Source organism: Hylaeus volcanicus, chromosome 8 (assembly GCF_026283585.1).
Source record: "Hylaeus volcanicus isolate JK05 chromosome 8, UHH_iyHylVolc1.0_haploid, whole genome shotgun sequence".
NCBI lineage: Eukaryota > Metazoa > Arthropoda > Insecta > Hymenoptera > Colletidae > Hylaeus > Hylaeus volcanicus.
This window is the reverse complement of record NC_071983.1, coordinates 18641563-18657036: the sequence shown is the minus strand read 5'-3', so window position 1 is coordinate 18657036 and position 15474 is coordinate 18641563. Positions and strand designations below refer to the sequence as shown.

The window sequence follows — 15474 nt, the reverse complement described above, 5'->3', positions numbered from 1 at the left end:
TCGCTCGCGCCTCGTTTCATCGTTTATTTTAAATATACAGTAGCGGACAAAAGTTTAAGACGATGATGTGTAAACCGGATTACAAACATTTTATACGCATATTGTTCTTCTATTCGGTTTGCCTCTTTGGAATAACATAGCTATATGTTTGACCTTCGTAACTTCAGATCGTCAGTTATTAAATGCAAACAATGTAGGAGTCACAACAGTCAGTTACCGCTTAGCACTTGTAAACAGTGGTCATTAGTTTAAGACGATCTGTGTAAAACGTGAGTATGCGTACAGTTTTTGAACATTTTGATTCTGGAATGTCAAAATCATTGTTTAGTGTGCCTTTTATAGCTTAGAATTCATTTAGGTAGGAACAGACTATGGGTAAATCAAAGAATTTACTTGAAAACGAAAGGGAACAAATCGTAAGGTTGCGAAAGCAAAATAAAACCTTCACCGAAATAGCCGAAATAGTGAACAAGTCAGAAACGGCTTGTAAGCAAGCTTAGTATAAATTTTTAAAGACAGGTGTAGAGATATTGTAATATAATACCGACGTATCTGTGTCTATAATACCGACCTATGAGGTGTCGTCACTCGTTTGTTTAACGTTTTCCGTGTACGAGCATGCGGTGAACGACTACCCAGTGCGAATCAGTGCGAATTCGGACGCCACCTCGGTAATATGCGTTTATAATAAAATATAATAAAGTATTATATGTACCCAGTGCAGTGTAGTTTATTCTGCGTTCTGCAACAACGGGCATGTATTGCGATCAACCGAAAAGCGGAAGACCACGGAAAACAACCCCGAAAATGGATCGCCGGATTCATCGAATGAGCGAGAAGGATCGTTTTCGTAGTGCAAATAATATTGCTGCCAAAAGAAACCACTGCTGAGTTCTAGGAATCAAAAAAGACGACTTGCATTTGCTAAAGCTCATCAGCATTGGACAAGTGAAGATTGGCAAAAGGTATTATTTTCAGATAAATCGAAATTCAATCGCGTCTGTTCTGATGGGATACGGTACGTTAGACGTCGAATTGGCGAAAGTTTGAAAACACGGTGCGTTTAAAAAACTCTTAAACATGGTGATGGAAACGTTGTGGTGTGGGCGTGTTTTTCTCGAAGCGGTCCTGGTCCGATATGTCGTATCAATGGAATTATGGACCGTTTTCAGTATATGGACATACTCAAGAACACAATGTTGCCTTTTGCACGCAACAATATGAGTGATGATTTTATTTTTCAAATTATAATGATCCGAAGCACACGGCTCGACTTGTGAAACAGTTTTTTCAAGAAAAAAATATTACCGTGCTGCCATGCCGGTCGCAATCACCAGACATTAATCCAATCGAAAACTTGTGGAGCATCATGAAAAAGACAGTACAAGGCCATAAACCGAAAAATTTAAATGAACTTTACTCTACAATTGAAACAGCTTGGAGTAATATTACGGTAGATCAATGTAAAAAATTAATAGATTCTATGCCAAGAAGATGTGCCGAAGTGATAAGAAATAACGGATATTAGACAAAACATTTAGTTTAAACAAAAATTGTGGATATTTTTTTACCAAAAATTATTATTTTTTGTGTAATCTTAAACTTTTGACTGACGAAATATTATACAAACTTCATTCCTTTTTTTCTAACTTCGCTACTGAGCAAAATATCATAATGAAATTTTTGTTGTAAGTGTATAAATAAATGTCTAATTACTTAATACTAAAAGTAGAACACTGTATTTATATCTTTTACGGACAGTAAATCAATCATTTATTTTTTCCATTTCGTCTTAATGTTTTGTCCGCTACTGTAAGTGATATACAACAGTGTTTGGGAAGAAGCACATTGGCGAATTTCTCCCAAACATTAACCAGTTATTTTTTTTTCCAAAAATTGTTTTATTTATAGCGCAGTTCGAATTGCTTTAGGGCTAAACTTTTACGCCAATAAACAAAAAATCGATTTTCTGACAAATTTACAATGGTGTTACCCTTTAATGCTTACCGTGATCTATGGAATCAAAGCACGTTTTTTACTCTTTTTACTTGTAACGTAATAAGCTTGGGTAAGGGACGCATATTCGTAGTATCATAAAGACAAGTGTCGTGCAATTTTTCCAAATTTTTTGCCGAAAAAAAGAAACAGTTTTGGGTTCGAACCATTGAAATACCAAAATAATATTTTTATGCTTAATTTATCTTAATTTTAATACTTACTATCCTGAATTTTGTTTACATTTTTTTTCCTCTTCTGACAGGATTCGATAAAGGCATTTACTTTGTAAAATCGATTCGGTTGTAATGACACGTTCATGTAAAAGTTAAATTAATTAAGCTACAGGATTAGAACGAATTATTATTTACTTCACTTTGAATAGATGGAATCAATTCGACTCAAGTTTCCAAAATACTCCCTTTAACTCTGACAATATATTCTATTTACTTATATGGGAGTAAGCAAACTGTTTGTCTCGATTGATGAAATTAGAGACTGAATAATATACGCTGGATGTTTCGATCCTTCCGAATCGACAGCTGCCATGTCAAAATTATAAATAAGTATTTACCATGCCACTTTCCATGCCACTGGATTGACAACTCTCCATTCAAAGTTCCAGTTGTTAATCCAAGCCGCAGTGTACGACGCAGACGTTTAAATCACAATAATTTTAGAAACCAGTATCCGAAACGGCTGTCATTTTGACGTGTAATATTTTTGTTTACACATTTAAAAAAAAAAACGATCTCTTCTAAAATAAAAATAAAAATAAAATTATGTTTAATATTAGTCACTTCCATAATATACAAATTTGTGTCGAGTCATATTTTTACACATTTTAGACAGAAAAATATCTGTGAAGAATACGGGAAAGGAGAACGAAACTATTGCCCCGATACGATAGCTACAAGTACACCGGCCGTCAAAAAAAATTACTAAATATATAGATTTGTTTCAAATTAAGGGATTTTAATACCTGCGACATTCACTTAGTAAAAAAGACAAAAGCGGGAAAAGAGGAATTATTAGATATAAAATATTTCCGACTTGAAAACATTTTTATAAAAAATCATTTAATTCGTTAATGAAATATTAGCAAATGGAAAGTTATTGTTTTTTGACGGATTATGACGGGTAAAACTCGGACTGTAAACCATTAGACTCAGCGCCCCCCCCCCCCCCCCCACGCCACCCCCGCCCACGCCTTAATCCATACTTAGCAATATATTAATTTATCCGTAAGATTGCCGGAAAATTTCATGTATACCTGTGTCTGATGGTGAATAGTGTATCGAAACGTATTAATTAATGCAGATCAATGATATAATAACAGTATAAACAGCAATTTAACATGTCATTGACTTACCAAAAATGCCTTGGATCCTAATAATAATTATACACGTATACATATTTATATTATACGTATAAATCTTATATACAATAAAATAAATCTATTTACAACTAAATATCTCGCAATATATTTTCTTTCTATTCGTTCTATAACCTTATTATACAGGAACCTGTAACGCTATGAAATTATCGGTCCATTACTAAGGCTGATTGCACATTAAATAGGTACGTATTCATGCGGCTCCGTGCATGCGAGTCTATACTCTATACACAAACGATCTCAACTGTAAAGTTGACATGGAACCCTGCACATTAGCTACATGCATGTACACAAACACATGAACTCTTCATGTAAAATGCACAAACAATTACAACTTTATAATTTAGATTTGAATTGTATTATTGTATTATTAATTGTATTAGTGTATTATTGCGACCTATGATATGATCTCATCTGTTTGAGAAGCTGATGTAAACGCAGTAAGAAGAAGACAGTTCGTCTTAAGGAAATAAAAACAAATAGCGAAAGTTACAGTGACTGACTCGATCAATGTAATGGACGTGTATGTACGTGATGCTATTCTTCCAAAGTATACATTCGCACTTGCAAACGCACCCAAGATACGCTTAACTTTAGTATTTAATTAAAGAAAACGTCAAAAAGAATAAGACAAAATACGATAGAAATAATCTGCACGCTGATATTCATTTTCAGACTCATACGCCCGTACATGTAAACGCATAAACACGTATTCAATGTGCCGTCAGTCTAACACTTTGGTTACGCAAAAATATAGATGCAATATTCGCCACTTAGTCAGGAATTTGTTCAATTTACATATACGCGTCTATTATCACCGAACTTCGCCGTATCGTCAAAAAATGATTTTCCTTGTATTTATCTCTACGTATCTATAAACAAATGTACAGTAATTACAATGAAAGTTATCGATAAATATAAATCCATAAATACTACAAATAGGCAGATTATGTTATACTAATTTGAATCACCATAATGTCAGAGACAATACACTCGCAATGCAACGGTAGACTAAAGTTGATGTTCACGGCGTTACAAAAATTTATACCAACTTGGAACGAAAACTGTACGACGCGTGATTCGTAAATGTAACTCGAAAAATTAACCTGATTGATGACTGTAACACATAAGTATACAAGCTAAGCTCATCGAGATTTCGATTACGACGATTACCATACCATATAATGGAACGATGGAGTATTCTCGTGCATGCACGTCAAAATCCACACTTCAAATTGTCAACTGTGGACACGGCTCGTACATTAGTACGGATATTGTTTCTAGAACTCTGCTACATGACACGGTAAATTTATCGTAATTTAAATCTTAACAAGCTCAGCTTGGGCATTTCTGTTTTAACATATATTTGTTGCCGTATTGGTTGTGACATTGTTGCATTCAAGTAAAACATTTATACGCGTTAGCACTTATAGGAATAAGACTACCGCTACGATCGGTAACAGAAAAAAGGCACAAAGTAACAAATGCACCTACCAGCGAACACTGGTAAACACAGTTTTGTTCAATTCAACACAATAATCGAATTACATAACCTACTTCCCAGTTTGGCGCACCAATGGAGGACATACTAAGAATGTCCATGAAAGTAAACGAATGTCCTCAAACGATTCTCGATAAGCGTTTGGATAGTCGATCTTCACGATAACAGTATAATACACACACATACTTAATAGAGTATACGTACATATGTATGTGCGACTTTGTTAGAGAAGCTAAAGAAAACGCTTATCTAACATTTTTATGTAAAGGTTACCCAACTATACAATTTAGTTAAGCATTACCCAAGATTTTTCTTAAGATTCAAGAAATCTGAGCCATAGACCGATTAGCCATTATGCTCTTTTTCACAGGCTCGTGTCTTACTGAACGGTGCCCAACAAAATTGTTAAATTGCATTGGTCGGTATGCAAATCGCTCTAATTTTTTAGGTTTTAACAAAGGTATTTTTAAAAATGATTGCAAATAACAAATATATAAAGAAATCAAGAAATTATAAGGGGTAACGATTATTATCGCTGAACCGATTTTCTTCAAATTAATAATTCTTCGAATTAAGTCTTGTGATGAATATATAAAGCTTTAAATTTAAAGTGTTTCCGAAATCCATTCTGGCGTTTAGACGCAATCGTTGTGCTAGCGGACTAAATCAAGGCGCTCGTAGATTTCAACACTCTTTTAAAATTGCAGATTAGACAATATCGTCTTATTATACATATATAATCTCTATAAGGATAATGATGTACAACGGCATCCTTCTCTGCAAATTTTCAAAGCGTAATGAAATCTACGGACGTTGCAGGCCACATTCTTTTCGTGCGTGAACAATGCATATTGTATATGCATGTATGCTTATTAATATTATCGCGTCAAAACAACTCAATGTATTCTAATGTAACGTTGTACATGAGAAATATATTTTCATAACAAAAACAAATACAATTTTGAGCTTATGCCGTCCATAAATAACGAATAGTTGTCTCTTGTATGACGTCTTTTTAAGCGCGTTACTGCTGTTTTTTATTTAAATATAAATAAGTTGCGATGCAGTTGAAATAAACAAGAGAAATACTCTTAACGATTGCATTGAGATGATTGTTTCATTTTTTTGTACTATTCTTAAAGCAACGCCATAATTTCTAGTCGAGTATCTTTACATTTGATCGATGTACTTGGAAATAATTATATCCTGGTCGGCTGAAGATTCGTGTGCACGCGTTGATGTTAGAATTAGCCTCTTATTATAAATTGTATCGAATAAAAGACCGCAATCGCAGATGTATCGATAAATTCTAAACTTACACGTACACATGTAACATACATGCAATAATTCTCTGTGGCGGAAGCGCAATATATCTGATACACCGACATTACCTTTCTCACTCGGAAATCACAGTTGAACATTGGTTTTTCAACGTTATCCGTGGCACACGTTTGTTTCATTTTACAATACATATTAAGTGGTATGGTATGTTGGACGTAGTACGCCAACTACAATGCTTCAGTTTATACGTCGCGGAACAATTAGAAGCACGTAAGCGCAATCGAGTCTAAATTGTTGTGAAAATTACAAATCGAAGGTGGTAAACATTGTAAAATTTGAACAACAATCCAAAAATAATGGGTATACAAAGACGATACGTATTAATAACATTGAGCATTGCGCAATAACCTAAGGTCACGATACAAAAGAGCCCGTGAAATATACACTACGATAATTAATAATTGTGTATTACACGTTAGACAAAATTTTTGTTTGAGACAACCGTTTGCTCCAGATTTGCTCCTACTTACTATACACACCGTTATACTGGCGAAAGAATCACAGTTAAATATTTGATACGCTAATGTTTGCAGGTTAGTTCAAGAGTTTTTTCCAAAGATTCGATATATTGGAAATATAAAGAATTAGCGCAACAAAGATATAAACACTTCTACAAAGTCATAAAATGAGCGCTGTGAATTTTGTCATTGATATAATAATTTGTAGGTATACAATTGCATTAGAAGATATATCGAATCGATGAGATGTCTTGGTAAAGTAATTTGACGAAACGAAAAAAGTTGCAAGACCGTAGATTTAGGTATATTATCGTTACCGCGAACAACATCGAGGAACCAATTTCATCTTTAAATGAAATTACGCGATTTTTCTTAACGATAATACACTTGTTTACGTTTGAATTCCGTATTTTCGGTCGATCGGTCACTCGCTCGCGTTTTAAACTTATCTATCAAACACTTTATATTTCGTACTTCATCCTTCACGCTTCATACTTCACACATAGATCACAGTTAAACAGTTGATACTTTCGTACACGCCCGCGTCCAAGGGAATAAGGTTCGAGAAGTTACTGAGGCATACCGGACGCGGCCCCAAGACGAGAACTTCCGTATAGCGAATATGGAGAGAAATACGGTGACAGACCCGCAAGACTATGCGGATGCGGCGGTGGAAGGGGTAAACCTAACGGTGATAGGGACGGTGGAAATAATAGGGAACTTTTTCCATATGGGTGATAACGCGCAGTTGCAAACGGACTCAAAGGAGGCGTAGGATAAGTTCTAGAAAATAACAGATGCGTTGGTGGTAATCCAATGGAAGGCGACAACAGAGACATCGTGGCCACCGAAGAATCCGTGGTTCCACTGGCCGACACGCTCGTGTGACTCCTCAGATGCTGTAACAACTCGTCCGACGTGGAAAACCTTTTGCCGCAGTAGGCGGTGTCACTGGCGATCCAATTGCAAATGTAGGGAAGTTGCGAGGTCGCAGCCATGGTAGCCAACTGTGCGTGAGCGTAAGCGGCAACACCCAATGTTCCGTAAGGCGTATCGGACTTGTGATCGCACTGAGTACAACCAGCAGGACAGGAACCGGATGTGCTACCACTGCTAGAAGTTAGTTTTCCATTGGCGACTGCCGCACTCGCAGAGCTAACGAATAGATGAGAATTTAGTTGACAACCGTTGCAGTATGGATCCCGGCATAAGGGCATTAGCGCGTCGGGGCATATAGCAGTCTTTAATCTAGCGTAACTCAAATATGGGTTTCCAGTTACTAAACCATTTTTTAACGCTGCATGGTGCTGAGACACTAAAGAACTGGCCATTGCGTCGACAGGTGATTGCAGGTTATAGGCTAGATAGCCGGAACTCGAAGATGATAAACTGACTCCTGGCTTGAAAATTCCCAACGGAAGATCCTTGACGAACGGATCTGTCATAGCTAGAACACTGCTGGAGGTAACGGCTGCGGTTGGTTGCGACGAATTTGACGACTCGAGTTGAGTCAACGACATCCTCGCAACAGGTGATTCTCGAGTAATATCGCTGTTCGGTGTCGCAGTTTTCCGACCTTGCGGCGTTACTGCTTGAACAGATGAGGCGCTGTGATTGCTCGAGCATCGCTTACTACTGCTACCAGGTGTCCTGGATCGACCAGACACCGAATGACTAGAGGATGAACGTTGCTCGTCTGGACTTGGTGCTTTCTCAGAATCCAAACACGACTCGTATGGTTTAAAATTGGTCTTGTTAGAGTCTGCGGACGTTGCAGTTGGTGCGATTGCTGGCGACGACTTTTCACGCGACTGATCCGCAGATTTCAACGGCTTGTCCAACGAGCCTAGGAGAGATTTATTGGACGGCATGTCTGCTCCTATTTGATTGCAAGCCTGAGCGAGGAGTGCGAGCGGGCTTTTTTTCGCATCCAACTGAAATGAAAATAAATGCTTGAGAAAAAGATTCAAAGTTAAACATTTTAATTGAAAAAAGTTTCTTTTTGAACTATGATAACAAATACCGTAATCACGGTAACCCATTTTATCGCCCGTTTATATTTCGATATAACCCCAAATAATCACTTATACCTAGAGTTAACGTAGTAATTATTAAATTAATTATTATATTTGTCTCGTTAGTTTCCCATGAACTGAGTCCAGATCACACAATTATATTTACATTATCTATATTTTTAATTTTTATATTTTATCATCTAATTGTTTGATAAAAATTATTATTTTTTATTTATTACTGGCATTACAAACAACGGAATAATTTGTAGTTATCTCTCGGTAATAATCTTAATAACAGAAAATTAAAATTTGGATGTCATTCTCAAGACCGCGTCCGGTCATGTGCTTCAGCGGCTCTCAGCATGCGGCAGTCTGCTTCCGAAATTCTAACGCCATACAACGTCGTACGATGTAAGGCGCATAGACAAGATTAGGTGCATGGAATGCATCTTCATTATCACAGTACTCCAGTTACCTTTGGGTGAATCGGCTCACAGCGGAGGTCACTTAAGGGGGAAGACACGAGTAATGCAGCGAGGTAACATTACCGGCAAAAATGGGCCTAAAAAGGGGTTCGAGATTTTTTGCTTTTCGTCCTTATATTAGCATATTTTGGGTTGAATGAGGGCTCATTCGAAAGAGAAGGTCCAACGAAGGGTGCTCTGGTCATGGTTGAACGAGATTGTGTTGATATTTCATAATATGAGCGTCCAAAGTCGAACAAAAGTTGAGCAAAACACATCCGGAGAATCGAAGTATTTTTAGGTAACTAAACGGATTTTGTGACTCAAATGATGACCAGAGCACTAGGGTGCGGCTTATTTTTTCAAAGTGAATATTTTTTTTGAGTTCGTGGGCTCAAAATAATCGTTTTGGTGAGAAAAAATTATTAAAAATTGTCTCCGCCCCGTACGACTACCCCCGGTCGAGCCTAAGGAGTTTAATGTCACTGAAATTTTGTTTTCGATTTTCGTCGGGGAAAAATGCGTTCCTTACAAAATGGATCATTCTACGGCTCCATAGGAGCGAAATTTTAAACCATTTTGCCGTATCTTCACTCCTCCGTGATGAAACACCGACTGAAAGTCGCGCGGACTACCGTTCGACACCACGCTGGCGCGGGCGCTGTCCTCGAGTCCGTCCGGGGTCCAAGTGTTAGCCCGTGCGTCTTTAACGTCTATTGTGCCCCCACTTTCCCTTTCAAACCGATCCTATGTTGTGTCGTGATTATATTGCAGCGAGGAATATACATGACCACTGTAAAGGTAAGTAACACAATATTTATTTGCCATACTTAGTAACAAGGGTTTCTTTTTTGACATTTGGCAAAGACTTCCTGTGGGCTTGGACATTAATTAACAACTCTTGGTACGACTTTTCATCTTTCGTGAGTCCTTTGTTGAAATCTGACATTAATTTCACAGCCCTTTCAGCGTGATCATTTATAACTCTGAGATTTCTGACAATGTCCCTCCCTCTGTGATAATCAAGCCTAGATGCCCAATCCGAGACTGAAGTACTGAAAAACTCCGCCTGGATTTCCAGAATTTCAAAGAACTTCTTGGTGTTTGCTGTAACTAAATCGACTATTTTCATGTTTTTTACGTCTCTCATTTGAATGATTCGCTTCTTTTCAGACTGTTCTAAGTTTTGAGCATTCATGATCATAGCCTGGATTATTTTCTCCCTCTCACCTTCTTTCAATCGTTCGTCAAACACCGAAAAGCCTAAGTTAATTTCACTGACATACCATAGATGGTACGCGAAGCGATTTTGAGCTACCAATGCTATGGGTTTGTTAACCTTCTCATATTCCACTAATTTCTTTAAAAGTTTCAAGTTGTTGAGAGGGGCTTCAATGGATAGAGGCGCCGCGAACCAGGCTTGAATATACACCCGCACAACAAAAATAGCGATATCGAATAATCTCCTAGCTTCTTTCTCACTTATCACCTTCCGAGCCACAAGCTGCGTGCGAAACAGGACCATCTTCAGGCAGTAGATAGCCTTTGCCATCCAACGCGCACTGTGCACAGGCCCTGGTCGACGAAACCGCACGCCTCGAGGAGGCGTTCCACCTAAGAAGATAATACTTAGTTCCAGAAGTTCCAAGTAGTCGTCGCGTGGTTGACCTGCCTGCAGAAGGAAAGAGGTAAGCTAAAATATGGAATGAATATATTGGCTATACATTAAAGCAGAAAAATTGCTCACTTCAATTTCATTGAGAACGAACTTGATCAAACTCTCAGCACAAGTGGACAGAGCACTGCGCGATTCTTTCAACGTAGCACACACAGAAAATTTCGCGTGATCCAATGATTTCCAATCATTTGAAAATTTCTTGAAGATCTGAGTGTCAGGTCCAGTAGAGCTCCCATTAGCGAGTGAAAAACATCAACTAAAACTCGTTCAAACACATGGTGACGGCAGGGTAGCCACAGAAGTTGTTTCTCTAACTCAGCCTCTATGAATGTCGCACGCACCATCCGTTGTGCCTGAAACGTCGAAAGAATTATGAATTAAAATATTTTAATTATTTACCTTTCAACGTATTGCACAACTTTATACTTGGAATCCACCTGAGTTTGTATTCGTTGTGTCAAAAGACATGGCTTTGACCTCGTCAACTATTCCCCAGTTTCGGAGTGAACCTACAACCGCATTAGCGATTTCCTTTGCCGTACCATTTTTTATAACGAAGCCGCCAAGGAGTTGCACGGTTGAATTGCCGGTTACAATGATCGCCTGCCTATCTTGCTTTTCATTTTTGTCCGTTAAATGGGGAACTATTTTCCCATCCCAATGCACAGTCAAGACTGAGTCAGACTGGAAAGTATGTATGACTTTCCTTGCAGCTTACTTGCGCAAACCTTTCCTCTTTGTTCTTAGCGTTTTTTCATTCATGTTTGTTTGTTTGACAGGGATGCCGATCGTTGACACGATGGCTGAGAGCAGCTTGGCTGCCTTCCGGTTGTTAACTTCTCCAGCATCTAGTATATCCACTACGTTCGAACTGACGACGTCCATACATCTGCGCTTTCGCTTTGGACTATCATACGACGACGCTTCGAATGACGTGTCGTCAGTCGTAGTAGAGCTGGACAAGACAGGCTTTTCCTCTGTAAAGGAATTCAATATTAAATAAATTGAAGCTTAAGTGTAATGCGCAGTGCGCAACGATGGGCATGAAGAGAGGACGGAGACGGACACTTCACTAGTATGGAAATCATTCTTACTTTCTAGTTCTTCCTTTTTCATTTCTTTCTCGCTCCGTTCCTTCATCTGCTGTTCCTTTAATTGTCGCTTCTTTTCCTTTTCTAACCTCAAAACTTCTTGCCTTTTTAACTTCAGATCTATTCCGCCAATTGTTCCAACCCTCGGACCATGCTAATCAATGTAAAGGAGCCTCTCTTCCTCCCATCTTGCCTTGTCTTTGCTGTCTTTTGCATTTTGTTTATTCATGGCCATTACATGTACAGCATCCTTCTTGCCCAGATCAAATAAACAGTCCAGACGAACCCTGAACAACTTTTTGAGCTCCTCACATTTGGCAGCACTCTTTGGGTTATTCTTATTTTTTTGATAGGAACGCCAAAGCTCGTACAAGTTCTTGATATCCTCGACGACACGAATGCATTGCTTGTATGGTATTTTTGTTGTATTCCAAATGGCTAGCACTTCCTTCCCAGTGACCCAGGCCGACTCACGTTTTCTACGAAATTTGCGTAAATGGTGGAAAAATACGCGCAGCACGTCTCGGACAAGAGGTAGCTTTTTTGGACAGAGCTTCTCTAGCTCTGTTCCTACCTCTTCAATTACTCCACTGCTTCTCCGATTCATAACGATCACCGTAAACTTAACCTCTCACATGAGGGGAATACTTGGAGCACTAACTTTTGTTGCCAATTGACGATCGCATGTCGCGTATACGTCGGCGTCGTAGGCGTGTGGCAGCGCCCAGGCGGACTTGACGCGGCGTCGAACGCTAGTCCGCGCGACTTCCAGCCGCCAATTCATCACGAAGAAGTCGAGATACGGCAAAATGGTTTAAAGTTTTACTCCTGTGGAGCCGTAGAATGGTCCGTTTTGTAAGGAACGCTTTTTTCCCCGGCGAAAATCGAAAAAAAGATTTCCGTGCAATTAAATCCCTTAGCCCTGGCCGGGGGTGGTCGTATGGGGCAGAGACAATTTTTAATAATTTTTTCTCACCAAAACGATTATTTTGATCCCACGAACTCAAAAAAATATTCACTTTGAAAAAATAAGCCGCACATTACCAGAGCACCCTTCGTTGGACCTTCCTCTTTCGAATGAGCCCTCATTCAACCCAAAATATGCTAACATAAGAACGAAAAGCGAAAAATCGTGAAAACATTCCCAAAGACGAGTTCCGCCATTTTGACGACAATACAGAGCAAGTCACGTACCAAATTTAGTTCAGGAAATCGCTATGAGATGGCGCTTACTGAGGACGACTGCTAACGTGAATATCGATACATTGCGACGTTGTCATTCTGGCATAACAGCGTCTATCCTGTCCCTACCCTGCGCTGTTGCCATTTTACTGAAGTTGAAATATTCTTACATGTGCCGACGTCGACAGAGTATAGGAATAGGAACAGACAGCGAAAAAAGAGGAACATTTACAAGCCTAGTATCATAACCAACTGTCATAACAATATCGTGTTTGGTCTCATTTTAATCAGGAAAACCTCACCAATATGTTAGTGAAATTTATGAAATTTATGAAATTTATAAAAAAAAGTAATAATAAAAAAAGTTAGTTTGTCGCATATTGTCTCACAGATTAGAAGGCATTCACATTTTTTACGATCACCTCGAATCTCACAAGGAATATTTTTTAGGTATCCACCACCGATTGTTTTGATTTTTGGATACGTTGTAAAGGAGCGAAAAATAAAATATTCAGCTGCAATAGACTATCTCCGAAACTATCATAGATAGAAGACAACTTTTCAAGAAAAAGTTTCATGGTTTTCTATCTGGATATAAAATCTAACCCTACATTTTGTAAAAAAAATAATTTGTTTATAACATTATTTTAAAAGTAATCACAGTTTATATAATAACTAAGAAGAACATACATTTTTTCCTAAATCTATTAATGTATCCTATACTGTGTGTGCCTCTTATATTTTTGCGCATTAATATTATACGTACACCTTCGCTCATAAATATGTGGACACGTACTACTTTCAATGAATAATTACTATACATCGTAAATTATTACTATACAACTTTGTGTCTTGGATGTGCATTTAACAATATTTAATTATATTAAATGTTTTGACTGTCATATTTAATTGTATAGTGGAACTATGGGTTCGTTTAGATAGAAAACTTCAGAAAGAATGTTCAATTTATCAAATACATTCATGGCGAAATACCCTAACGATCAAAACTTAGCAGACAAATTTTTAAACGGTCCAAAAACATGGAAGTTTTTAACCAATTGGAATTAAACTTCGTGAGGAGTAGTTTTCTAGTGTCCTCTGAGCGTATGTAAAGTTACATGGACGATGGTTGATGCGAAGGGGTTATTTCATTCCCCTAAAGGGGAGAGTGAAGAAAAACGCCTGTTTGAAACAGGCCAGGGATGACGGAAGGGGTTGAAAAAATCAAAAAACCTTTGGGGCGACTCTCCTTGATGCCCTCTACAAAATGCACCCCTTGAAATCCCTCTCGGACAAACCCACCCACCACAACCTCCCACCCCCTCTAAAATCCACAATTTTTGGACGACGTTCTCGATTTTGAACTCAATGCATCTCTGGACTCCCCTGATCCAGAAAATACCATCACCTATACCGTGCTCCCCATAGGCGCCCTACGGGGGGGCACGGTGACGGACGGCGTGGAAAGTTTTAACCTTCTTCGTAAAAAAACACTTCCGCGCATCGAAGGGCGATAAAATTCACTATGTTTGTTCTCGATACGTTAAGGATGAATGCCGAAAAGGTCCCGTGTCGAAAACTGCCCCTGGAGCTGAAGGGAGGGGGGGCACAGGTAGGGGTGGTCCACCCCTAAGTGTAAGGATTGGAACGTTATTTCGTTGCATGGATCACATGTCCAACAGTCCAGGCCATCGGGCTGACACAGTTTTGATGTCTTTTTCCCGCGTGAATGGCAATAAAATACGAAAATGTCGTTTTTTTGGAAAACCCACCCCCAACTTCAGGCCCATCTGCAGGGTGAATGAGCAACCCCACGTCAACAACGTTCATGGTAACAGATGCGCGAATGCTTTATTAACAGGTCCCCAAAGATTCAGATTTTTTCAATCACGTTTTCGTTGTCAAATCGGAGCAAATTTGAAAGAGTAGTAAATGGTCCGAACGAAGCCGGCATTAAAGAGCGACCGGCAGCCAGCCAACCCATCGTACCCCGCGTTTCTCGCGTAGTGGCATGGCGCTGCGCTCTTACCGTGCAAAGTGTATTTTCTTGCGACCAATTGATTGATTAGTAAAAAAAAGAAATTTACAAAGATGATCGACAAAAATTTTGATTGCTATCAATTTCTCATTAAACTTTGACGAATGAACGAACAAATTGATTGATTAGTAAAAAAAAGAAATTTACAAAGATAATCGACAAAAATATTAATTGCTATTAATTTCTTATTGAACTTTGACGAAGGAATGGTTATGTATAGTTATGTATAGTTATGTTTAGTTTAGGTAAGTTTAATTATGTATAGTTCTGCATAGTTTTTTTTACATTTAAGACTATACATATTTGTATACATAT

At 38.4% G+C, this 15474-nt stretch overlaps 1 protein-coding gene across 4 annotated transcripts in view; it reads right to left on the bottom strand.

The window, feature by feature from the left end:
* Nucleotides 1–3273: 3273 nt before the first annotated feature.
* The window catches only part of LOC128880647 (zinc finger protein Elbow), a 48434-nt gene continuing 36233 nt past the window's right edge, over nucleotides 3274–15474 (bottom strand). Inside the window, exons 2-6 of one of the 4 annotated variants that reach the window (XM_054130937.1) lie at nucleotides 11943–12418; nucleotides 11286–11825; nucleotides 10918–11201; nucleotides 10660–10842; nucleotides 3274–8625 (exon numbers count right to left, since the gene is read on the bottom strand). In XM_054130937.1, the coding sequence (XP_053986912.1) occupies nucleotides 7261–8625; nucleotides 10660–10722 (1428 nt within the window). In that variant the 5' untranslated portion in view covers nucleotides 10723–10842; nucleotides 10918–11201; nucleotides 11286–11825; nucleotides 11943–12418 and the 3' untranslated portion in view covers nucleotides 3274–7260. The other 3 variants (XM_054130938.1, XM_054130939.1, XM_054130936.1) reach the window with 3 other exon arrangements.